General features: G+C 39.0%; 1 protein-coding gene across 8 annotated transcripts in view; it reads right to left on the bottom strand.

The window, feature by feature from the left end:
• GALK2 (galactokinase 2) overlaps window positions 1-27,550 on the bottom strand; it is a 123,529-nt gene that overhangs the window by 85,010 nt on the left and 10,969 nt on the right. For 4 of the 8 annotated variants that reach the window (XM_081139036.1, XM_081139035.1, XM_081139037.1 and 1 more), the window contains 4 exons: window positions 20,796-20,884; window positions 14,119-14,242; window positions 6,201-6,291; window positions 3,028-3,174 (listed from right to left, as the gene is read on the bottom strand). In XM_081139036.1, coding sequence (XP_080995162.1) covers window positions 3,028-3,174; window positions 6,201-6,291; window positions 14,119-14,242; window positions 20,796-20,865 — 432 coding nt within the window. In that variant the 5' untranslated portion in view covers window positions 20,866-20,884. The remainder of the gene's footprint in view (window positions 1-3,027; window positions 3,175-6,200; window positions 6,292-14,118; window positions 14,243-20,795; window positions 20,885-27,550) is intronic. The other 4 variants (XM_081139040.1, XM_081139039.1, XM_081139038.1 and 1 more) reach the window with 1 other exon arrangement.

The raw sequence follows: 27,550 nt of genomic DNA, 5'->3' as shown, positions 1-27,550 counted from the left end.
TAACAGGTGTGAGGTAATGTCTCACTGTGGTTTTGATTTTGATTTTCTTGATGATTAGCAATATTGAGCAGCATCTTTTCATGTGCCTGTTGACCACTTGTATGTTTCCTTTGGAAAATGTCTATTCAAATCCTCTGTCCATTTTTTAATTGGACTGTTTGGGTTTTTGTCTTCTTTGCTTTACAGAAGCTTTTTAGTTTGATGTAGCCCCACTTGTTTATTTTTGTTTTTGTTGCTGTTGCTTTTGATGTCAAATCCAAAAAAATCACCACCAAGGCCATGTCAAGGAACTTACCACCACCAATGTTTTCTTCTAGGAGACTCATGGTTTCAGGTCTTACATTCAAGTTGTTAATTCATTTTGAGTTAATTTTGTGTATGATGTTAGATAGGGGTCCAGTTTCAGTCTTTGACATGTGGCTGTCTGGTTTTCCCAATACCATTTATTGAAGAGACTGTCCTTTCCCCATTGTATACTCTTGGCTTCTTCATCATAAATTAATTGATCATATACATGTGTGTTTATTTCTGGGCTCATTATTCCATTCCATCCATCTATGTGTCTGTTTTTATGCCAAAATACTTGCTATTTTTTACTTTGAAGGCACAGGGACATCCAGATTTAATCCCAAAGGTTCAAGTTTTCTTTATCTTCTTTTCCCTTAGATATCTACACCATTAAAAGGGCCCGAAAACATGCCAAAAAAATTTCACCAATCCTCCCATTAAAAAAGAAATTAATTCCTTGACCTCAACCCACCACAGACACAAGATTATCCCCTTTTCCAGGCATAGCCAGACTTTTTGTATCCAATAAACTTTTCGATTTTTTTACCTCTCATAGACCCCTCTACCCATTCTTACTTTAAACTGCTTTTTCCAAAGTTTTATTCAACTTCTTTCATGCTAAATCTAACGTCACTTCTCAGCCTGTCTTACCCTCAGCTGCATCTGACCCCACTGCCACTCCTCTTCCTCGCTGTGCTGCGGCCTCGCCTGCCTGGCGACGACTCGGTCTCTTCAGTGGACACGTCTTCTTCCGTCGTCCCCCAAATGTCCATGCCTGTCAGAACTCTGTCATACTCCCCTCATCTTTCTACCTACACTGCGCCAGTGGATATTTGCCTCCACTCCTATGTTTTCTAAATTAATTACATACTAATGATTCTCAAATGGACCATCTCAAGTCCAGATCTCCCTTCAGAGGTATTGTTTGTAACTAAGTATTAAATAACTCCGTTGGTATGTCCACAAGTTCCTCATACTCAACATTTCTGCTTTCCCCTACACCAATTTTTTCATCTATTACTATTCCAAAGACTCACACCAAACTAGAGACCTGGGTATAACCCTTGACTCTTTACTGTTCCCCATCCTCACACCCAGTCAATAATCAAGTCCTATGGATTCTGTCTGAGATGGACCTTAAATTTACCTCTCAATTCTCTCCATTTTCACTGCCACTTCCCTAAACCAAATCATCTCCCTACGGCTAACACTGTTGCCCTCAAATCTAGAGTTTATAATAGAGCCAGGGTGTTCTTTATAAAATATGATCATGTTATCCTCTCCCTAAAAGTTCACAATAGTTTCACACTGCTTTCAGGATAAAGCCCAAAATACTCAACATGGTTTACAAGCATCTAGTCTTCTACCCTGTCACCCAAATTACTGGTTCCAGCCAAATTGGGCTTATTTTAGTTCTTCCAATAAGCCATCATCACTCTTACTCTAGATATGTCCACAAGCTGTGCCCTCCACCTGATACATGCTTATCTGGTATCATCGGTGTCTTCATGCTATCAGTACTCCTTGACTAATACCTACCAATCCTTGTGTCTCAGTTTAGCTGTCCTATGCTCTCTAAATCTGGGTTAGATCTGCTGCCACACAGCACAGTACTTACCCATTTATCACACTCTGTTATAGTTGCCCATTTACTTGTCTCTATTTCCCTTTTGGATCATAAGCACCGTGAGGGTTAAAACTACCTAGTATATCTCCAGTGCCTTGAACATTACCTAGCACAAAGTGGCCACTAAATAAATAGTGGTTAAATGATGACAAATTTTATAGATGGACTTTCACTCCCCTGCTTTCTCTCCTCTCAAGCAAACAAATAACAACAAGCAAATCATCCTTCCCTCCAAAGAAGCCATTGCCTACAAAGGGCTAATTAATATATAGTTAGATATGACAACTAAGGAAAATTCTATCTGAGGCTTTCCTTTCTCCCTCATTTCTCTCTTTTCTCTTACATATAAAATTTTCAAACTGGAAGTTTAAACAGGCTTAAGAAAGCGTAAGCATGTAGATGTCTTTTCTCTTGATGTGCCTGATGCCAGTCTGTGTTCCTAAACCATTTATAAACTTGGTAGTGTATGTACATGGGATAAAAAGAACCTAAGATAACATTTTATTGAAACCAGAACTCAAAGTATTAATTAAAGCTGAGCACACCTGCTCTGAACTGCAAAGTCAGAGATTTATGTGAACTTATAAAGTTAAGGCTTTCTGACCTCCTGCAGGATTTATGTTTCCTTTAAATAAGCACTTCCTCTTTGTAATGCAATATTTTTTTAAAAAGTTTATTTCAGTGACTAACCTGCTGGCATAAACAGATATGCTGTACAGTTCCTTTATTGCCTGTGTTTTACCCACTGCTTGTCAAATATTCAATTTAAGGTTTCAGGTGAAAATAAGCAGGTCCAACCATGAGGCCTAGGATTTGTCGTTCTAAACTTGTTAATGAGGTGCTCTAAAGGGTACCCATGCATTTGAACTCCACACCTTAGATTACAAGCATCTGAATACAGTTATTCACAGATCTACTCTGTTAGAAGGCATCAGCTACCTTAGCGTGGTTTATCACAAGCAGGTCTTATTAAGTTACCATAAGTGCATGTGTAGTCCTGTAAGTAAGACAGAGTTTTTCAATCAAAGGAAGGCATCCTAATTTTGAGATTTGGATACTAGTATCTTTAGAAAAAGAGGTTTCTGTAAGGCTAACACATTCAAGTTAGTTACCTTGGATAGGTTCATTCCCAGAACTGTGAGCGTCACCAAGCCAGCACAACAGACCAACGCACTGGAGCTGGAGAGGCCAGAACTTGGAGGGATGGTCCCATCCACCAGGCAATTCATTCCCGTCAGGTCACTAAGACCAAAGTGTTCCTAAGAAGAAGAAAAGACAGTACTAGTCACTTTGGTGTTGGATTCAAGGAGTAGCAAAGTGTTCTTTTATGCCCCAGGAGCAAAAGTCTATCAATGGACTTATTACACTATTTATAGAAACTACTTGTGCAATTCAATTCAGTTGAATCTATGACATTTCATGTAAGGGTATGGTAATATGAGGATTATTTTTTACTCTGTTCAACAGAAAGCTACTGATCCACTTCCTAAAATTGCCTTGGATTATCTTTTTCTTGAATATTAATTGATTTGAACAATTGATATACTAAATAATTGTATTGGAAATAAATAATTGGAAAAAATACTAAACAGTTATAATTACACTTCTCAAGTAGCAAGAAAATAAATACACAATTATTAGCAAGACAGACTAAATTGTTATGTGGTACATCCCAACACTCTGTGATTGTAAAAGTCTAATATCAAGCAGTGGCTTATTTCTATGAGTATCTTTTTTCAGAAGGGCCTCCACACTTTCTCAGTTCTGTTTTACGTATGGAAAAACCGAGACACTGAAAGATTAAGAGACTGTCCCAAGATCATGTGTAGGGAGCTAGGAGTAGGACCCAGGTCTCTGATTTCTGGCTGAGAACTTCTCCATCGCAATCAGAACCCTGGGCCAGCACACTGTCACTGTGATTTAATGCAAGTCAGCTATATGAGGAAATCCAGATTTTTACTAGAGTTTATAGATACAGTTTAGCCATATGGTAGCTTTCAAGACAGCCAAATTAGAATTCAGCCACAAATAAGAATGCAGACTCTAAACAAAGCAGGGAAACTCTATTTCTCCAAATAGGAAAGCCCAAAGAAATAATCAGACTCTCATCTAAAGCTGGAAAGCTCTATGATACTTAAATGAATATGTAGGTGACACTGAGGATGATATCATATCATATAGCCTTTCTGGTTTAAGATTAAAAATAAATTTAATGCCACTTCCTCATCAAGGAAAGTACCATTGTGTTTGCAAATTACTCAAACGCCTCAAGACCAAAGTAAAAACTACTATTATATTACATAATTATGCATTTCATCATACATATTATTCTAGGGAGAAGTTTCAATAAACTAGTTACAATAACCAAAGTAACAACAAACTCTACAAATAAAAGGCTCAGTTTTTTCCTTATTTTTTTTCCTTTTTTCCTAAACTGGCAAAATCCATGCACCACAAAAGAAGAGACTCAGTTGGATGTACTTCTCTTCTTGATTTCAAGACATCTAAAAATTTCCTTTCCAGAAATACAAACAAATTATAAACTGAAACTCTGCTGCTGTCAATGCCCTTTCATACAGAACATGCAGACAGCTTGTTTTTTTTAAAAATCCTGGTTGGATGCTATATATTTAACCATAAACTAATTCATGGGGTGCCGTGAATGTGAATCATACTTGCAAACCTATCGTGCAATGTTTAAATGAAAATGCACAACAGAGTCAAAAATGCAAGTGGGTTTTGCCAATTCTGTAATAGTTCTATCCCAAAAGGATAACATGTTCGATTTAATATAAACAGATTATCCTCTGGAACTTTCTAGTATTTGAATTTGAAGGTTTCTGAACAGGCTAACTTTAAATTATTTTTCAGCCAAAAATTCATTGCACAAACCTGCTTTTGCATGTAAGTTATCGAACCAAAAAGGAAGGCTTTAGGGCCTGAAATTCTCAAAAGCAACACAAAGCAGCATGCGTTACTTAGGTGACTTTACCCATATGCTACAAAAGGCATATTGCTATAAGGAAGATCAAATTGCATTTGCCAGGTAAATGCTTCCAAACACTATAATTCCCACTAACACATATGACAAGCCCAATCACTTGAATATTTAAAACCTGCCAATAACTTTTCCCATGTTATTACCATATGTCTGGGAAAAGGAAAGAAAAAAGGGAGGGAGGGAGGGAGGGAGGGAGGGAAGAACTCCAAGACCAGAACCACCATAATTAGAATATAAAACTACACGTCAAAAATAAATGTGATATATTTCTGTAACAGACAGGCCACTGAGTCCTAGGTCACTCATGACAAAAGTTTCAGGCAGGACCACCAGGCAGCAAGGAACACAAGCTCTCTACAACATGGATTTTAATAACAAATCAAATTGATATAGCAAATCAATTTTCTTTTTGTCCTTCACACTTTTTTTTTTTAATACATGTTCACTGATTTCAGAGAGAGGAAGGGAAAAGGAGAGAGACAGAAACATTAATGATGAGAGTCACTGATTGGCTGCCTCCTGCATGCCTTCCCCAACTGGGGATCGAGCATGTGCCCTGACCAGGAATCGAACCTCGATCTCCTGGATCATAGGTCGATGCTCAACTGCTGAGCCACACCCAGCCAGGCATGTCTTTTATACTTTTTAAATTAGGACAGTGGAAATATTTTAATTTTCTTGTTCTTGTACATGACATTAGAGATGCTCAAGGTAATTATTCAAAGTTTCTAGGGAAATATTTATTCTAATAAATTTCACAACATCTTTTTTTTAAATCCCATCTGAAGTAGTAATAACAATATTAGTTACCATTTATTGAACCCTCCTATGCATCAAGCATTGTGTAATCCTTGCAACCACTCTTTTTTGGGACAGCAGTGACATCATTTTATAGCTAACGAATCCGAGACTTAAGAGGTTAAATTAATACAGCTGGGCTGTTCAACAATAAGTCCTATTGCAGTATATACCTCTATATTCTTAGAACAAATGTGAATAGTATTATTAGAATGTATCCTTCAAAAAACTTTTTAGAAAAAAATTTAAAAACCAGAAAGACGTCAGATGCACCTGACTTATGAACAGCCACTCCTGCCTCTTGTGAACAACACCCAGAAAAATTCATATCTACCCCATCCCCTGGAATATGAAAATTAGCAAAATAGAACAGAAATATCACTTAGTATTGAAAAGACACAAAAATGATAAAGTAAATAAAATAAATCTTGATATAACAGACATCATAGTCTCAAATGCTAGAAAGTGCCTTATAAACCAATTTACCTGAATTCCTTTAAATCCACATAGGAAGTAGTTGTGCCACAGAGGCTTGGTTTTGTCAATCTGAATGTTTTTAGTACTAGTACTGAAGTCCCTGAAAAAACAAAAGACACCATAAATGTCAGTCCAGAGGCCTTGGGCTGCAAAACCAATGGCTGGCTGCTGCCATCTTGTGCCCAGGCATTGATACTGAAATTTCATCTTCCATTTACTTTCAACATATGCACCTCAGTCTACCCAGAAACAACAAACATCTCCAGCTCCTAAAAGTTAAGAGAAATTATAGTGACCTAATCAGCTAAGAGAAGTTATAGTGACCTAATAACTACACTACTTCCAACTGACCCTTTTTATTTCCTGAAACAGAGAGGAGCCAATATATTTTAGCACCATTCTTTATTTCGTGATGGCCCTTGTTACATTAGTGTAAACCTTATCCTTGGGCCCTGCTGCTTGGCATACCACTAACTGGAACAGAAGTGCTCAAAGCCTTCTTCCACACACTCACTGCCACTAGTCAAATTTTATCATATGCACAGTTTAAGGGGAAAAAATGAATAAATAAAACAAATAATGATTTTAATAGATCATATCTCATTGATTAGAATAAGATGCCATAAATCTATACTGATATAAATTAACAAATGAATAAATGGCTAAATGAAAAAGGGAAAGCTCTCCCTTGGAGTAAAATGCCAACTAATAGGTGTAGAAAAATGATGGAAATTTAAAAAAAAAAGAAAAACACTTTGGCAAACTCCTATAATAACTGTTTCAGGAAAGAATCATCAACAGATGCTAAAGTTACTGAGTATAAATTTGATGAGAAACAAGATATTTACATACACTCCAGGTATATCCCCACCAGAAACTTACTGCAAGGAGAAAACACTGTAACTTTATGGTAAAGAAATTTGGCAGATACCACCTTACCCATCACCAGTAAAGGAACATTGTGTGCCTCCTTGATATAATGCATGAGAACACACCAGTTAATGCGTAGGAATTCTTTGTACTATTTTTCTGACTTCTTTGTAAGTCAAAAATTATTTCAAAATGAAAAATAGATAGCTTCTAAATCAGCCAAGGGACAAAATATGTGAAATGGAAAAGGGGGTAGGAATCAATTTAAAAGTGAGAAAATAAGCAACATTCCCCATATTGACTGAGTGCTCTTCACATAACTTACTAAACACCTATGACTATGTGCCAGTCACTGTAGGAGGACCCTGCATGCATTTTCTTCACTCAATAACATGAATACATCATCTCCTAAGGAAAATATTCAATGGCCACTAAGGTGTGCAAGGTATTCAGAAGAATACAGTGGAAAAAGGAAAGGGCTTGTCTTTTAAGTATTTGTAATCTAGCCGAGACAACATGAACACCAGTCATGATCACACGCCAGTCATGTGACAGGGCATCATGGCTGGAACAGAGGCCAAGGGGGCATCATTTCTACAGTCAGCAGCATGGGTTGCAGAGAGGTCCTTCCTGGGGGCTCAGAGGGGTTCAGTGACTCAGCGGACACACACAGTCTGACTGCAGATCACAAGCACTTTAACCTCACCCACAGAAGTTAAAATACACTGGGAGAGCGACGTCAGCACATGGTAGAGTGAGAGGCTCCCTTTGTCTCTCCCCTTCAGGCTCCAACTAGTGGAACATCAGTAACTCAAGAAAGATTCCTCTGCTCAAGAAACTAGGCTGCGCCCCGTCGGCGTGGCTCAGCGGTTGAGCGTCGACCTAGGATCCAGGCGATCGCCGTTTGACTCTGGGTCAGGGCACATGCCCGGGTTGTGGGCTCGATCCCCACCGGAGGGCATGCAGGAGGCAGCTGATCAATGACTCTCTCATCATTGATGTTTCTCTCTCTCTCCCTCTCCCTCCCTCCCTCTGAAATCAATAAAACACATATTTTTTTAAAAAGATACTAGGATGCCTGAGAGATGCACACCCTGTACACCTGAAGGCGGTGGGCTGGAATGCATAGGGCAGGCAGAACTCAGGGGCAGCAGGGATGGGGCTCCTGACCCTGGTTCCCCTGCGGCTGCTGGGCCCACAGCCGTAGCGAGCACAGTAGCAGGGACGGAGACCAGGCAGCAAGGGCAGCCCCTCATCATGGCTCGGTGTGGGGCGGCAGGGCGGGGGTAAGAAGGGCGGCAGTGGCAGTGGCATCAGCAGCTGGGCCTCTGGGTCCCTCCCCTGGCTGCAGTGATGCCACATCACTGGAGGGTTCGGCAGCAGCGGCGCAGTGAAGGCAGCACTGGAGGCTCTGACCTCCAGGTCACAGAAACATAAACAGCCACAGGTAACCAGGCAACAGTGGCACAGGGGCTCTGCCATCCCCGCACCACAAGGCCTTGCGGGAGACCCAAACGACCCTGGAAGCAATGGGGGCACATACCATCCCTGTGGCCCTGGAAGCGACACCACGACCACAGCAAAATCAGCGACTGCAGTGACACTGGCGCAGCAAGGCACTAGCGACTCAGTGGCACAAGCAGCAATGAAGAGGGCACCTGCTACACCTCTGGCCGAGGCAGGGGGAGGTGGGAAATGCTCGCTCTCAAATATAGACAGCTCAGGTAAAAGAAACCAAAAACTTGTGCTATAGCACCACCTCCTGGGGGAAAAGGGCCTCTAATTACCAACCTGCTGGATTGTTAAAATCAAAGCTGTACCTAAATAAGAACAGCGTTCCATACTTCAAATGTACTGGCAGAGGAACAACCCATCAAGCATGAAGAATCATGCTAAAAAGGTATCACAAAAAGGAAATGACAGTTTTATTCCCATGCTCCTCGAATTGCCTTTCTGAACTTTCTGGCATCTCACTGTGTGTCTTCATGATATCTATTTTGCATTTTCTATCATTTAGATCACAATCTTCCATGACTTTGAGTTTGGTTTCTGGGAAAGATGCTTGGTATGATTTCAATCTTTTTAAATTTATTCAGACTTGTTTTGTGTCCCAACATATGGTCTATCCTTGAGAATGTTCCATAGGCACTTAAGAAGAATGTATGTTCTGTTGCTTTTGGATGGAACGATCTGCACATGTATCTATTAAGTGCATGTGGTCTACTGTGTCATTTAAGGCCAGTATTTCCTTGTTGACTTTTTTGATTGATTGATTTTAGAGAAAGAGGAAGGGAAGAGAGACAGAGAAAGAGACAGAGAGAGGGAGAGATCAATCTGCTGTTCCACTTATTTATGCATTCAGTGGTTGATTCTTGTATGTGCCCTGACCAGGAACTGAACCCATAACCTTGGCACATTGGGACAATGCTCTAACCAACTGAGCTACCTGGCCATGGCCTCTTTGTTGACTTTACCTTTGGAAGATCTATCCAATGGTGTAAGTGGGGTGCTAAAGTCTCCTACTGTTATTGTGGTGCTATCAATTTCTCCCTTTAAGTCTGTTAATCGTTGCTTTATGTATTTTGGTGCTCCTGAGTTGGGTGCACGTATATTAATAAATATTATGTCTTCTTGATGTCCTTTTTAATATTATATAATGTTCATCTTTGCCTCTTGTTACCTCTTTTGGCCTGAAGTCTATTTTGACCTAAGTATAGCTACACCTGCTTTCTTTTGGGTGCCATTTGCTTAGAGTATAATCTTCCATCCCTGTCTTGCCTCTCTGCCTACCTTTTTCCTAAAGTTCAAAAACAGGCAGCCCAGCCAGCATGGCTCAGTAGTTGAGTATCGAACCTATGATCCAGGAGACTGAGGTTCAATTCTCAGTCAGGGCACATACCCAGGTTGTAGGCTCAATCTCCGGTCGGGGACATGCAGGAGGCAGTCAATCAATGACTCTCTCATCATTGATGTTTCTCTCTCTCCCTCTTCCTTCCTCTCTCTGAAATCAATAAAGATATGTTTAAAAAAAAAAAAAAAAAAAAAAGCAGGCACTCATTTTCCCACCCTTTGTTCCTGGCATTACATCTCCCATCTGCTTTCTCCATTCTTTCACCCATGTTGTAGAATGCTAAGAAAAAAGTCCGCAAAATGAGCAGACATGACTCACTTTCCACTTCCACATTTATTCATTCACTCACCTGTTCTTCCAACAAACATTTGCCCAGTGTCTACCCTGCTTGTGTCAGGCACTAGGCTAGACCATTTACAAGAACAACATGATCAAAATAAATAAATACTTAGAGAAAAATTTAACAAAAGATGTATAAAACATGTACCTTCAAAACAGCAAAATACTTGAGAGAAAAATGAAGACCTAAATAAATGTGTCCATGAATTGAAAGAGTAAATACCGTTAAGATGTCAATTCTTCCAAAATTGATCTATATATTCAGTACAACACCAATAAAAATCCCAGCATGCTTTTTCATAGAAAGTGAATAGCTGATTCTAAAATTAATGAGAAGCTCTGGACAGTGTTTCTCAGTGGTTAGAGCATCAGCCCACACACCAAAGTGTTGTGGGTTCAATTCCCCATCAAGGGCACATACCTGGGTTGCAGGTTCAATCCCTGGCCATGGTCAAGGCCCATGGGGGAGGCAACCAATCAATGTGTCTCTCACATTGATGTTTCTCTTTCTCTCTCTCTCTCTCCCCCTCTTCTCCCTTCCTACCTCTCTTCCACTATCTCTTAAAAAAATCAATGGAAGAAATATCCTCAGATGAGGATTAACAAAAAATTAATTTAATTAAATTAATGACAAATGCAAAAGATCTAGTATAGCCAAAAACAAATTTTAAAAGACAAACAATATTAGAGGATTTACACTATCTGAGTTCAGGACTTCTTATAAAGCTACAGTTTTCAGATAGTGTGCTATTGACATAAAGATAGGCAAATACATCAATGGAACAGAATAGAGTCCAGAAATAGGTCCATACATATATTACCAATTGCTTTTCAACAAAGGTGTCAAGATAATTCAATAGGAAAAAATAATCTTTCCAATAAATGGTGGAAGCTATTGGATAGCCATGTGCAGACACATAAACCTCAGCCTTATCTCATGCCACATGCAAAAATTAACTCAAAATGAATCACAGACCTAAATGTAAGGACTAAAATTATAAAACTTCTAGAAGAAAACTCTGGGAAAAAATGTAGTGGCCTTGGGTTTGGCAAAGGTTTCTTAAATACAGTCAAAAACTACAAACAGTGAAAGAAAGAAAAAATCAGTAAGTAGGACTTCATCAAAATTTTAAAATTATTCATCTTCAAATAACACAGTAAAAAAAAAAAAGCAAAACAAATTGGATGAAATATTTTGCAAAACATACATCTAACAAAGGACTTGTATCTAAAATATATTAAGAAACTCTTACAAGTCAATTATAGAAAATGAAATGCCTACTTAAAAATAGGCAAATGGCCTGTCGATCATGGCTCAGCAGCTGAACATCAACCTATGATCCAGGAGATCACAGTTCAATTCCTGGTCAGGGCACATGCCCGGGTTTTGGGCTTGATTCCCAGCAAGGGGCATGCAGGAGGCAGCCAATCAATGACTCATCATTGATGTTTCTATCTCTCTCTCCCTCTCCCTTCCTCTCTGAAATCAATAAAAATATATTTTTTTAAATGGCCAAGTGATTTGGACAGACCTTTAACAAAGAAGATACACAGATGACAAATAAATATATGAAAAGATGTTCAACATCGTTAGAGAAATTAAAAACCACAATGCACTACTACTATACATTTATGAGAGTGGCTAAAATTTTAAATGACATGTTAGCAAAGATGTGGATCAGCTGGAACTCTCATGAACTGATGATGGGAATGTAAATGTTACAACCCCTTTAGGAAGTAGTTAGGCAAATTCTTTGAAAAGGTAAACCAGACAGTCCACTCCTAGGTATTTACCCAAGAAAAATGAAACATGTCCACACAAAGATTTGAACACAAATATTCTCAGCCAAAAACTGGAAATGATCCAAATGCCCAGCAATGGTGAAGAGATAAAAAAAAATTACAGTATCTCCATGCAATGAATTCCACACAACATGTGAAGAATTCTGGGAGGCGTGCTGCATACTCCCAAGGGTCCTGGTGGAATAAAGCCCCTTATCTCCAGCAGAGACTACCTGCCTTGACAATTCACCTCTGCTTCCCTAACTCATTCTCCATGCTCCTTCACTACCACTCCTGGGATCATTTCCCAAATACTCCACCTTCATCCAAGTCTGTCTCCGGCTCTGCTTTGGTGAAAAAAATAAAATAAAATTGAAACCACATATTATGATGGAAATTGTTAAGTGAATTTGAGTAAATCAATGTGACAAACTATTATGCACCCAGTTTTTTGTTTTTGGGGTTTAAAAATTTTTTTATTGATTTTTAGAGACAAAGGAAGAGAGAGAGAGAAACACCAATGTGAGAGCAGAACACTGATCAGCTGCCTCCTGCACACCCTCCACCAGGAATTGAGCCTGCAGCCTGCACATGTGCCCTGACCAGGGGTCAAACTGGTGACCTTTCGGTGTATGAGATGACACCCAACTGAGCCACACCAGCCAGGGCAGCACCCAGTTTTAAACGTTTGCAAACAATGACAAAAAATTGTATTTGAGATAATGTAAGGTTTTCTTTAAAGGGTCAAAAATATATATAAGATTATTCTCAATTATGCAAAATAATTAGAAAGTGAAAAGATCTTATACAATAAGTTTCATATAAAAGTAAGGAATTTCTTTTTTTTTTTAATATATCTTTATTGATTTCAAAGAGAGGAAAGGAGAGGGAGAGAGAGAGCTAGAAACATCAATGATGAGAGGGTGACTGATCGAGCCCGCAACCGGGCATGTGCCCTGACCGGGAATCGAACCCCAATCACCTGGATTCTAGGTCGACGCTCAACCGCTGAGCCACACCCAGCCGGGCAAAAGTAAGGAATTTCTATATCTTGCCAGCCTGGTATAATGCCTTAACAAATGAACAATAAGCCAAAAATATAATATGCCAATCATATGCCAAAATCTTTTTTTGCAATTATTAAGTCAAATCCATCATAATATATTATTACCAAATAGGTCTTATCCCAGGAATGAAAAGACAGTTCAAATATTAAAAATTTATCAGTATAATTGATATTTTTTTAAACTGATCTTCAATATTGAGTAGACATTTAATAAAATTTAGTACCCATTAATTATTCTTCTAATCTTAGCAAACTAAGAATTAAAAACAACAACAAAATATATCCTTGCTCATCTCAGTGGTTAAGCACTGACCCATGAACCTAGAGGTCACTGGCTCGATTCCTGGTCCGGGTACATGCCTGGGTTGTGGGTGTGATCCCTAGTAGGGGGTGTGCAGGAGGCAGCCCATCGATGTTTCTCTCTCATCGATGTTTCTATTTCTCTCTCCCTTCTCCCTCTCCCTTCCTCTCTCTCTAAAAGTCAATAAAAACAAATTTTTTAAAAATTAAAGAAATTAAAAAGTATATCTTTAACTTAATAAAGCATTCATGTACTAGAAACTTACATCTGTTATGTACCACTCTATGTCTGACACTGAGGCTACAGCACTGAAGAGAGGCAACAAACAGTACCTGAAGCCACAGAGCTTATCCACTGGGGGACACCGGCAGGGAAGCAGGTAATGGCAATACGGCATGGTACAGCAAGAGAGTCAGAGGGTGCCCTAGTACACAGGAAAGGCACCAGCTCTGACTCTGCTGGAGATGACACCTTCTGGGCAAGGACAGAGTTATTTTCATCTTTGTATTGCCCAGTATCTAAAATAATGTCAGGCATGTGGTAAATCTTCAGTAAATATTTCTTAAATGAATGAGCAAATGAACAAAATAAACAAATATTAAATGGTAGCCTTAGAATCTTTTGCAAATAATTTATTATAAATTTAATATCTCCTAAAGAGTGCATTTGGGTACAAATACAAACACACACACACATGGTAGCAATCCTAAATACTCACGGGTACAAGGAATTTGTATTGGCCAGTTGGAGAGTGTGTGTTTTCACAGGTTCCACGGCTATTAACATATCCTGTTCTACAGCCATGGGAAGGACCGAATATCCACAGTAATCTATATGTTCTCCTAGAAAAGAGAGAAAGCATTTTTTATCAGTGAAAACATACAGCACAAGAGAAACACAAGTTGACACACAAGATGAACTTGACCACAAGCTCAGTGTTAAAGGAAAATAAAAATACTATGGGCAGAAAGTGGTTCAATTTTCTTTTTCTCCCAGACATCTGAGCCAGGTACTTCTGCTAGCAGAAGTATATTAGTTATTATTTTCTAAGAATTTTTAGACTTCTTTAAACCTCTGTAAGTTTTTTTCTACTTTCTAATTCATAATGAACATCTTCAAATATTTGTTATGTGAAGCATCAAGAAAAACAACATCTCCCTTCTCTGTTGTTCTCTTGTATTAACTTTTAAAATATGAATGAATTGCCCGGCCAGCATGGCTCAGCAGTTGAGCATCAACCTATGATCCAGGAGATCCCGGTTTGATTCCCAGTCAGGGCACATGCCCAGGTTTCGGGCTCAAACCCCAGCAGGGGGCATGCAGGAGGCAGCTGACCAATGGCTCTCTCTCACCATTGATGTTTCCATCTCTCTCTCTCCCCCTCTCCCTTCCTCATTCTGAAATCAATAAAAATATATTTTAAAAAATACTTCTCCCTGAAAAAAAAATTTTTTTTATATATATATATATATAGGAATGAAGTCTTTAGCACACTCTCCCTTATATTAACATTATGTGAGTCCCACTCTCTTCCTTACTAGAGAATGAGCTCACCACAGATAAGGGCTTTGCTTTATTTATTTTTTTTTTTTGTGGTCTAACCAAATGCCTAACAAACTATACTGGCACTAATAAGTTGTGTTGAATATGCTACACAAAGCTGGGATAAAGAAGAAGAACCTAGAAAAAGAATACTTTATCTGTACAACTTTATATGTAGTTAGCAAATATAGGAAGCAAACTATTCTTTTCATTCTAATTCTTCCTTGAAACACTAGGAAGAATTTTTTCTATTATATACCATAATGTCTTCAAATTACCACTTAAACTCAAGGTTGTTAACATAAGATTTAACTACAAAATAGCAATTCAAGAAAGGTGGGCTAAGGTAGCTCATTTATATTTCCCCATACCAGGTCTTTGTATCTGATTGTTCCTATGGCAATGATCAACTGAGAAACACAAAATGAATGGAAGGAAATTCAACTGCATAATCATATTTTTAAGCAAATATTATTTTACATATTACTACAGGTAACAAGCCTTTTCTTTCTACATTAATGTGTACTTCAAAATAATAAAATAGTCTTCCAAGCAAGATGGCAACTAGGTAAAAGTGGCTCTCACATCCTCCCACAACCACATCAAAAAAACAACTAAGCTACAGAACAACCATCATTCAGAACCACCTGAAATCTAGCTGAACAGAAGTCCTACAATTAAGGATATAAAAAAGAAGTCACAATGAGACTGGTAAGAAAGGAGGAGACACAGAACAGACTGGTCCCGTACCCACATGTGGCAGATAAAAATTGGGAGGGATAGCTCAGCTGTGGAGGTTCCCCCTAAGGATGGAGAGGTTGCAGCCCCACACCAGACCCCCCAGTGTAGGGTTCCAGTACCAAGTAGAGAAGTCTCCACAACTTCTGGCTGAAAAACCAGTGGGGATTGTGCCTGAGTGAAACAAAGGCTGCTCAAGTCCCAGGCAGTTCCTCTTAAAGGGCCTGCACACAGACTTACTCAGACTCAGCTCCAGCGCTGGGGCAGCAGCTTGAAATGTACCAGAGACATACTGGGGGGAGCTGAATTGTTTGGAATCAGGGACAGAGCTGGAAGGGCAGCTTTCTCCCAGACAGAAGCGCTGGCAGAGGCCATCGTTCCTTTTCTGAGCCCTTCCCCTACAGAGCCAGCAGGCAGGCACCATATTTTAGTCTTTTCAACCTGGCTCACACTATTTGCCCCACCATGGTGATTTCCTGAGAAACTGCCCCGCCAACTTGTGGGCCGACCCAAGCTGTTTCCAGTGGCTTTTCTATACAAATGGCCTGTCTTGCCTCATGCTTCAGACTTTCCTAAAATCTCTCAAATAAGCAGCATCTGGCCTCAGTGTACCCCATACCTCTTGCTAAGTGGCCTCAGGCCCAGCACTAGTGGCAGCTGGCCTTGGTTCACAGCTTGGCCCATTCTGGGCACCTCCAAGCTCAGCACGAGTAACAGCCATCTGCAGAGCACTTTGTAACTCCTACTGGGTGGCCCCAGGCAGAACACAAGCAGTGGCTCACCTTGGGCTGAACCTCCTGAGAGTCTCCAGAGCCAGCTCACCTGGTGGACAGCTTCAGACCACATTGAAGCACCACCCAACCACATCCACAAGCAACTTAGTGGGCACCACAGACCCGCTGAAGTTTGGTGTAGTGGGCCCCTGCACAACTGATCTTCCACAGTGGTTGCAGTCCTTGTAGTCAATTGGCCTTGGGGTAAATCCCTCCCATTGACATGCAACATCAATCAAGGTTCAACTGCAACAGGAGGGTGTACACAGCCCACATGTGGGGGAGGTGGTACACCTGGAGTGCCCAGCTAGGGTGAACAGGGAGGCTGTACCATACAGGACATATACTACATTAGGCCACTCTACCAAGCCCAGGAGATGTAGCAATTCTACCTAATACATAGAAACAAACACAGGAAGGCTTCCAAAATGAGCAGACAAAGAAGCATGTCCCAGATGAAATAACAGAACAAAACTCCAGAGAGAAAAAACTAAACAAAATGGAGACAAGCAATCTAGCAGAGTTCAAAACACTGGTTTTAAGGAAGCTCAATGAACTTAGAGAGAAGTTCAACAGCATAAAAAAGGGGATTGAAACCATAAAAAAAAAGTCAGAAATGAAGGCTATACTAAAGGAAATGAAGAATAATTTAGAGGGAATCATCAGTAGAGTAGATAATGCCAAGAATCAAAACAGTGATTTAAAATATAAGATACCCCAAAAAAATGTATGCACACTTCACAGGCAATTGCTCAACTGATGTTTCTTTCTTTTCAGATTTAACCCATTGGAATTAATAATTATTCAAAGTTAGTATACATTTTTTTGGGACACCCTTTATATGGAAGAAAAAATCATCCAATCAGAACAGCAAAAAGAAAAAAAAAAAATCCAAAAAATGATAGTGTAAGGAGCCTCTGGGACAATGTCAAGCATACCAACATTCGCATCATGGGGATACTGGAAGGAAAAGAAAGAGCAAGAAATTGAAACCCTATTTGAAAAAATAATGACAGAACACTTTCCTAACCTGGTGAAAGAAATAGACTCACAAGTCCAGGAATCACAGAGAGTCCCAAACAAGATGAACCCCGAGGCCCACGCCAAGACACATCATGATTAAAATGCAAAAGGTTAAAGACAAAGAGAGAATCTTAAAAGCAGCAAGAGAAAAGCAGTTAGTTACCTACATGGGAGCTCCCATAAGACTGTCAGCTGATTTCTCTACAAAAACCTTGCAGGCCAGAAGGGAGTGGCAAGAAATATTCAAAGTGATGAAAAGCAAGAAGCTACAAGCAAGATTGCTCTACCCAGCAAAGCTTTCATTTAGAATTGAAGGTCAGATAAAGAGCTTCACAGACAAGGAAAAGCTAAAGGAGTTCATCACCACCAGACCAGTATTACATGAAATGTTAAAGGATTTTCAAGAGGAAGAAAGAGGAGGAGAAAAAGGGGGCGGAGGAAGGAGGAGAAGAGGGGGAGGAAGAAGAGGAAGAAGAAAATAAGATGAAAAATAGGAACAACAAAATGGTAACAAATACATATCTATCAACAATAGAATGTAAAAAACAAACAGAACAGAAAAAAAATAATTAAAATAAAATAAAAAGTAATAATAATAAAGGATTTTTCCTGGATTGACAATGACAGTAGGAGAATCGGTTTTCAAAGTTGTCTTTCTCCCCAACTTCCTTCAAGAAAACAATAATACACAACAATGGTTCACAAGTAAAAGCAGAACTCCAGGGAGGCACCAGATGCTGTTGGGGAAGCTGCAGTGTGGAGGACAGCCTTCTGACATTCCTCCCTTTGTCAAAACTGATGGAAATGCCCTGAGGGGCAGGGGGGAGGTGAGGGGCAGCAGGGAGCGGGAGCTGCTGGCAAGTAAGGATAATAAGATGATTACATTCTGCATATTTTAACAGAAAATATAATAATGCTTTTAATAAACCCTGAAATTCATTTCATCCCAAGCACTAACTAAATTAACTACATTAGAGCATAATACCCCTCCCTTTTTAAATCAGAAAATATTCAGTAAATTTAATAGAATAAGAATTACTTATCAGGAAAATCCTTAGTCTGGAAACCTTACCCACAAAACTAAGCAAAGCTTGGCTCTGATCTGAGGCTATTGCTTCTTTTCAGTCCCCCTGAAAGCACGAGTTGTTGTTCTCCCTCTCTGCTGTGTCTAGGCCTTCTTTCTGCCCCCCTGTTCTTTGGAGGCTCAGCCACAGTCTCTCCTCCTCATCACTCTCATCTATGACTCTCTCAGACACTCGGTTCTTCAGTGAAGACCTTAGCACCTCGTTCCAGCCCCTCTCCATCCCAATCCTGCAATAACCTGGACAACACCCAGGTAAATAACCCAGCCCAAGGCCCCAGCTCCTTAATCCCTTGACCTCCAGAGAACTTGACCTCTTCCCTGCTTCAGTCATCTACTTACTTCCATGGACTGACAATTCTAGTAACGACCACAGACCTTCTTATCACCTGAAACTTTTCCACCTATGAAATTTTAGTTTCAAGAATCATATTCTTTACTAAAACTTCCCATCCTGCTATTTCTATTACTCAGTTTATCCCACTTGCCTTTTCCCAGACTCAGTTCTTCGCCCTCTCTGCCCTGTAAATTCCCTACTACCTTTCTTTCTTTTTCTACCCAGCACAGATTCCAGATGCCACCGTCTCTTACAGCTGCCACCCAAAACAAAACCCCAAACCTAAATCAAATACAAGCAACTTAGACTAGCTGACAAGGAAACAATGAAAACTCTGCAGACTGGTATTGCTACAATCTTTGGTCTCCAGGTCTAATCAGACCTCAGTGTTACCCAGCCAACCTTTAGTTTTTCCAGTCATTTCCCTCTCCCATCTTCCTTCACAAGGCTATTTCAAATTTTCTGGCTTCTCCTAAACTTACAACCCCTCCATCTCTCCCCTATAAGAACTCCCTCAACCTTCTATGCAAAAATTATACGTTTACCTACATCCACCTGCATCCTTTCTTCCTTGCCTTCTGTTAAAAAGCCAAAGAGGCTCTGTTTCCATGCTCTAGATGCCAGTCCTCTTGCCTTCTAGGGAATTCCGCCCCATCAGTTACTTGCTTCTCAGATGTCTTCAGTCTCTCCGCTGGATTTACCCCATCCCCCTCCCCCTGAACCATACGCAAGCATCCTGTATTTTTTAAATCCTCCGTTATTTGCTTCAAAATAAAATAAGGTTGCCTGGGTTGATGATAATTGAAGCCACTGGGTACATGGGAGTTTATTATATTATTCCAACTTTTTTTTTGTATGTTTACATTTTTCATTTTAAAAAGTTTTCTTTTCAATCCTCCTTTGAGTCCTGACGTTTTCTCAGATTCCACAGAATCATTATCACATGAAGACTGCCACTGTTCCAGTTTTGCACATTATGGCATCCTGGCACATGTTAGGTGCTCAAGAAATATTGGTGACATGGATATGATGCCACAGTATTTAAATATGACTAACTGGACAGGGAGCTGCCCAGGTTTCCTGTTGTAGACAGAAAAAGGGCTTCTCTGAACAGTAACCTCACTGGGTGATCAGATTGTAAATTCCTAACTGAGCAGGCTATGGTTGTTAGTCATGTCCCAAGTATATAACTTCTTTGGTAAAAGGCTTATCTTTGGCTAAAGTGAGCCCTGTCCTTTGTTTCTGTGCATCTAGGTTAAGACACCTTTGAAATGCCCCCTTTCAGGACCCTCCTTCTAAAGCGTGAGTTTAACTATCCTGTACTCCAATCCCTGAATTGCTTTCTCTCACCTTCATGTAATCTTTCTTATTTTCCCTCCTTAATCTCAAATACATAAAAGAAACTGCAAAACTTCCTCTCCAGAGCATCTGTGACCTTGCTCCCTGGTACATGTTGTCAGCTTGGCTCAATAAACTCTTATAAAAAACATTTTTTAAATGAATCATTCTTCAGGTCACCACACTATTAAAAGTGAGGAATTATAGGGTTTCCAAGTATTTACTTCTAATGAGTAAATGTAAAATCATCAAAATTACTCACCACAGTCTAAAAATTTAACCTGTAGCACAAAAAAATAATTTCATCTTTCATGAAACAATACTAATAACTAGTTTCAACAAATTTATAATTTTTTTTACGTGAATGGGCAAAATTAACATTAATAACATTGACTGGGAAAGATGAAAGTATAGTGTGGTTCCTTATGCAAAAACTAAGATACATGGGAAATATTCTATTTTTTCAGTTCTCCTGGGGGGAAAAAATAAGAAAATAATGTATTAACAAAAATTTGGATCTTACCAAAGGAGGGAAAAAATTAAAGAAGAAACTTTTGAAATACCTATTATGTTGACCCTTCCTGGTGCTCGAACATAAAACTTGGGAATGGATCCAAACTTAGAGTTAAACATTTCCTTTAGCTTCAGCAATCTGAAAACAAGAGTAGAATATGTCAGAATATCCACATAATAGAAAAATCCATAATATACACACATTCAAACATGTTTTATATACCTACCATCATTAATTTGCCCTAAAAAATAAAAAAGCAAAAACTTTTACTGACATACTTCCTTAAAAACCCCAGGAATAAAAAATATTGTAACCTCCTAAGTGGCATAAGAGTATAGCTAAGCACACAAAATATTTCAAAGGTTAAGTAAACTCTTATTAAACTTTTCTCTAAGTTTGGATGTTCTTTTGTAGATGCAAACCTGGCACATCTTGATGTGCCAGAAAGTAAGGAAGTGCTGAAACAACGACCGTAACATGCCAGGACACAGGAGCCCATACAGAGGATCCCACTGCCCAGATCTGAAACAATTCCATCATCAACATATTAATAAAGGTAACATATTATAGCCCACAGAATGAAAGAGAAATAGATGTGTCCATGCTAACATAAATAACTGGAAGAAAAGGAAAAACACTTCCTTACACTAGAATGACAAATAATTTGAAAAAAAACTAGAAAATCATCATTTGGTGACCATCATAGTAGTAATAATTGATTCAGCCAAGGATCATCAATGGATGATAACCAGTAAATTGAAAGTTTCATATGAAACAGAATATTAACATATCCTTAAAGTATTTCACCAAAAGATACTTACTAATTACAGAAAAAAATAGTAACTTTACAGTGGAAAAACCAGGCAGATGTCTCCTTAACCAAGTGACCCCAGTTAACAGCATTGGTACTGGGGCAAATAGACATCATGTGCCTCCTGGTATGATGTACTGAGAAAACAAAATTACTTTTTTGTAGTGTTCTTACCAAAACGGATAAAGTGAATCTAATTATGAAGAAATATTAGATAAACTCTGTTAAAGAAAAAAAAATTTTAAGTATAATCATGACAATTACACAGGTATAAAATAAACATGTGTTAAAAATTTTTTATCTCATTAACTAATGACAAAACCAGTAAAATATTATAACCTGTTAGAAGGAGAATCCAAAGTACTACTCATATAACCAAATAAGGAATGTTGAAATGAATTTATAAGTAAACACAAAAACTACTAAAATTGGTTAATAGCAACAATCACTGCATTGCACCAGGCATAATTTGCAGTTTCTATGGACAAGACTCATTTGCATTGCTATCAGTTTTCTTATTTTAAATCCTCACCCAACGACATTTTTTTCATTGATTTCTAGAAAGAATGGAAGGGAGGGAGAGAGAGAGAAACATCGAAGTGAGAGAAACACATCGATTGGTTGCCTCACGCCCCAACTGGGGCCAGGAATCAAACCTGCAGCCGAGGTACATGCCCTTGACAAGGAATCGAACCCAAGACCCTTTGGTCCACAGGTTGATGCTCTAACCACTGAGCGAAACTGGCCAGGGAGCTATCAATTTTCTATGATCTACAGTCTATAAAAGCGCTTGATGATAATGAAAGGCTCAGAGCCACACAGAAATCAGATAACCTGAAAGACAGGTATGCCAGGCAACATCCTGGTTTCTCCTTGGAGACACCCCATAATCTTTGGTCCATTTCAAAGATTTTCACAAGTTTTTCCTGCAACCCAAATTCAGGGATATTCAATAAAATAACTGGTCATGAAATTCAAAGAAAGACTGAGGAACTGCCTGCACCCGAAAATAAAAGATATATTTTTAAAAACACTAAATGCAACATGTGTCCTCGATTGAACCCTGACCAAGAAAAAATATATATTACTATTTTTTGCTATAAAGGACATTAGTGGGATAACTGGTAGCACTTGAGGTCTGCCGATAGGTAATGTTGTATCAATGCTAATTTCCTGATTTTGATGATTGTATTCTGGTTCTGTCAGAAAATGTTCCCGTTTCTGGAAAACACACTCTAGCATGTAAGGTTAAAGAGGCATCATGCTTTCAACTTAATCGCAAACTGTTTAGAAAAATATAACATAAAAAGAGAGAGAAAACAATAAAGCAAATATGGAATAATGTATTTGGAATATCTGGGGGAAGAGTATACAGTAATTTTTTTAATATATTTGACTTTTCTGTAAGTCTTAAATTATTTCAAAGTAATGTTTTTTAATAAGCATTTACTTATGCTCTACTTAAAAAGGAGATTAATAATAGTTGGCCTCTGGGTGTGGCTCAGTGGTTGAGCATCGACCTAGGATCCAGGAGACTGCGGTTCGATTCCCGGTCAGGGCACGTGCCCGGGTTGCGGGCTCGATCCCCAGTGGGGGGCATGCGGGAGGCAGCCGATCAGTGACTCTCATCATTGATGTTTCTCTCTCTCTCCCTCTCCCTTCCTCTCTCTGAAATCAATAAAGATATATATTTAAAAAAATAAAAATAAAAATAATAGCTGGCCTCTAGGAATATAAAAGTGTCAGAAGAGGAAGATAGGTAAGCTAAAAAGTACAACACAGCATGACAATGAAGTGATAGGCCAGACAAAGGCAGTTCTACGGGAGCAGAGAGAAGCTATTTGGCCCCTACTTGGTGAGAATGAGGGTGAAGCTAGATCCAGAACTGCGGGGAGTAAGCTAGGGAAGCCTCCCAAAGAGGCAGCAGCTAAAATGAGGTGTAAAGGATGGCATCAGACAAGCGAGATGTTGTGAAGTATTCTAGGCAAGTGGAATTAAAAGGCCCAGCATGCGGCATTCAGAAAATTATAATTTGGGTTTCAAATACATCGAAAGAGAAAAGTCGGAGAGGAGGGTGGTGGTAATCAAGCCCCAGATCTTAACTGGCCCTATATGCCACGTTGAGGAACCTAGCTTTTAACACACAGAAAATGGATGTGAACAGATGTTTAAGAATGAAGTGGTATCAGTTTCACAGTTGACAAAGCTCACTGGGAAGTGTGCGGAAGATAGGTCATGGGAAGGCAAGGCAGAAGCAAAGAAGTCCAATGGGAGGCCACTGTGGTAAACCTAGAGAGAAATGCTGAGGGCGCTCGGTGGTGGAGATAGAGAAGGGTGAAAATTAAATTAATTTTAAGAAAGTCGAATCCATAGGAATCAGTGACCAATTAGGCGTGGGAAAGAGGAAAGGTTTTCTGGCTTACATGACTCCACTAGCCTCAATAGCAGCTGTTATTTCTGCCTGAGAAAATCACATACGGACAAAATTCAAGTTCTGCTGAACTTGAATCCTTATTAATTTGCTCTGGTAAGACCTACAAGCACAAACAAGATGAAGTACTAACAGCACTGTTAGAATTAGTCTCTTAAACCATGTTTTAATGAATGATTTTGAGTTGTTAAGTTTGGCATTATTTTCCCAGACTACCCCAGGAAGGCAGCCTGTTCATGCCTTACTATAAACACTCCATCACCAAGAGGCTTACCATACAGCATTCCTGCCTTTGAAATTCAAATGCAGAAGCTATAAAAGGAAACAAGGAAAGTATTTTTCTCTAAGAATGGGAAGAACTGATGTGTGCAATGTTTTTCTAATCCTCTAATAATGAAGCAGTATGGCTATAATTGGGGGAGTAGCTGTATCTTCACCACACTGGGCTAGTCACCAGCAAGACTCCATCTCTTCACATGTAGTGACTTAAAGTATTCCTCCAAAAAAGGGTACAGTGAGCGTGTTCAATCTGAAAATAAGAACTCCTACAAGGATCACATTGTTAAAGGCAGAAATGGTCAGATTATCACTATACAAGTTGCTGAATCTGGTGGTCTGAGTGCTCTTTGGACTTAAGATCTTTCTTAACAGCAGCTTTAGTAACAGAACTTGAGGGACAAAATTGTGACTGCAGTGAATGAAATGGATTTCAATACAAGGACTGATTCTCCCAAGGACCCTCGGGTGACCAAATGGCTAGCTACAAAGAAGCATGAATTAAAATTTCAGGAGACATGGCACGTATCTTTAGTATGTCATTATGACCTCAGGCAAGTCTCCTATACTGTCTGGGCTTCCGTTTTCTCTTCAGCATCAGGATACCCAGTAACGGCATTACAGAAAATATGAATTTTTAATACTAATTTAAGAATACTCGGTTGTGAATAAGTATTTTTTATGGTGAAGGAAATCAACATGCCACTCCAAAATACATCATTTGCCATGAGGATTATTTTGAGCTGAAGTCAATTAAGAAACTGCAAACATAGGAGGATCTCTTTATCCTCCCTCTATCTACCTAAAAGCAGGGCATAAATTTCCCCTTCTGAAGTTGTCTCATTCCCTCTCCCATGACAAGAGATGAAGATGCAGCACAGGAGGCCTCACTGACAAGTCTGCACAAACAAAGCCTCACTAAAATAGCCTTATCATCTTCCATTAGTTTCCCCCATACAGTCACCTGCCCACAACTTACCATCCCCAGAAGCCCGAACCCCTTCTTTTTGTCTAGTCACTTCTTACAATTTATCATCCTTTGTTAAAATAGTATATAATCTCCCAGCACTAACCACTTCTTTCCTGGAAGCCCCCAGGTGCATGTGAAATAAACCTTTTCTTCTGTTAATCTATCTTTTGTCAGTTTAATTCACAGGCACCACTTCCTAAACCTAAGAGAGTAAAGGAAAAGTTTTTCCTCCCTTAAAATCTTAATTTTAATATGAGTTGTTCTATCTCTCACTTTATGAGGATTTTATAAGCATGCAATAATTATAAGTCATATTTGAGAATTTAACATGTTAAAAATGGCACTTCAAAGTACGGATAATTGCCATTGGGAGAGGAGAGGGAATTTTAATCCCTACTTTGCTCCTTCCATCACAACAAATTCCCCCTAGATCAAATATTCAAATGTAAAAATGAAACAATAATTATATTAGAGATCTTGGAAAATAAAATCATATGACAAAAATAAAAACAGTAGATGGGCTGCCCTGGCTGGAGTGCTCAGTGGTTGGAGCCTCAGCCCACACACCAAAGGGTTGTGGGTTCTATTTCCGGTCAAGGAAATGAGCCTGGGTGGCAGGTTCCATCCCTGGCCCCAGTCAAGGCTCATGTGGGAGGCAACCAATCGATGTCTCTCTCTCACATTGATGTTTCTCTCTCTCCCCCCTCTTCTTCCCTCCCTCCCTCTTTTCCACTCTCTCTAAAAATCAATGGAAAAAATATCTTCAGGTGAGAATTAACAACCACAACAAAAAGTAGTAGATGGGCTGAATAGTTAGAATAAAGAGTTGAGAAACAAATCAGTGAGATAGAAGGGAAAGATGAGGGAAAGTAGAAATTAAAGCCAAAATTATAATTTAGAAAAATAACAAAAATGAGGGATTTGCATATTAAAACTTATGAGATGCAGCTATAATGGTATCAGAGAAAATTTTCTAGCCTTCAATGAATTTAAGAAAACAAGAAAAATTAACATAATTAAAGTATGCCTATATCCTGGAAAGCTAGCAAAAAAGCAATAAAGAAATTAGAAATAATGAATTAAAAGATAAAAGGAGAGCCCTTGCCAGTACTGTTCAGTAGTTAGAACATTGGCGTGAACACTGAAGGGTCCCCGGTTCCATTCCCAGTCAAGACCACATACCTGGGTTGCAGGTCCAACCCTGGCCCTGGATAGGGCACATGTGGGAGGCAACCAACCAATGTGTCTCTTTCACATCCATGTTTCTCTCTCACTCACTTTATCTATGTCTTCCTTCCTCCCTCCCTCCCTCCGTTCTACTCTCCCTGAAAAAAAAAAAATCAATGGAAAATATATCCTCGGGTAAGGATTAGCAACAGCAAAAAGATAAAAGGAGAATTCAGTGAACTAGGAGAAAAACAGCAGACTTAGTAAAAAATAAATAAAATAAAATAAAAAATACAGTTTTCTTTGATTAAAAACAATAATATAGAAAAAACTTATCTGAGTCTTATCATATAAAATAAATATTAGAAATAAGAGACAACCATAGACTGAAAATAGATTTTTAAAAGGTTTAATCTACAAAAAGGGGTGATTTTTCTAGGGAAACACATATTTCTAAAAATTGACAGAAGAGAGCCCTTGCTGCTAGTTGGGTGTCACCCCATGCACCCAGAGGTTGCCAGTTAAATTCTCAGTAAAGGGTTGCAGGCTCAATGCCCAGTGGGGGGCGTGCAGGAGAGAGCCTACTGATGTTGCACTCTCACATCGGCATTCCTCTCCCTCTCCCTCTCCCTTCCTCTCTTTCTAAAAAATCAGTTAAAACTTTTTTTAAAAAAAAAGAATTTATAAAAAATAATTGAAAGAAGAGAAATAAAAGAAGAGAAAAAAGAAATAGAAAATGTGGTCAGAGATAATCCCGGTAATAAGGCCCAGAAAATGTTTTAAGTTTTGTCAGGACCTTAAAGAAAGATGACCCTTTGTTTTTATAAATGGTTCTAACAATAGAAGCCACAGAATATTCACATCTCATTTTAGGAAGCCAATACTACCCAAAAGCTAAAACTTAAGAAGACCCCCAAAAAGCAAACTATAGGCTACTCTCATTTGTGAAAATAGGTTTTAAAAAACTCTAAATAAAATATTGGTAAATTTAATCCAACATCCATTGTTTTATAATATATGTGACCAAAGAGTTTATTCCAAGAATATGAAGATAGTACCAGGAAATCTATTGGTTAAATGCACTATTCCAACAGAATAGGGGAAAGCTCTATAACTCCATGATCCTCTCAAAATATGCATACACAAAAA

Source organism: Miniopterus schreibersii (assembly GCF_964146895.1).
Source record: "Miniopterus schreibersii genome assembly, chromosome: 1".
In the NCBI taxonomy this organism is placed as follows: Eukaryota; Metazoa; Chordata; class Mammalia; order Chiroptera; family Miniopteridae; genus Miniopterus; species Miniopterus schreibersii.
This window is presented reverse-complemented; position numbering and strand designations above follow the sequence as displayed.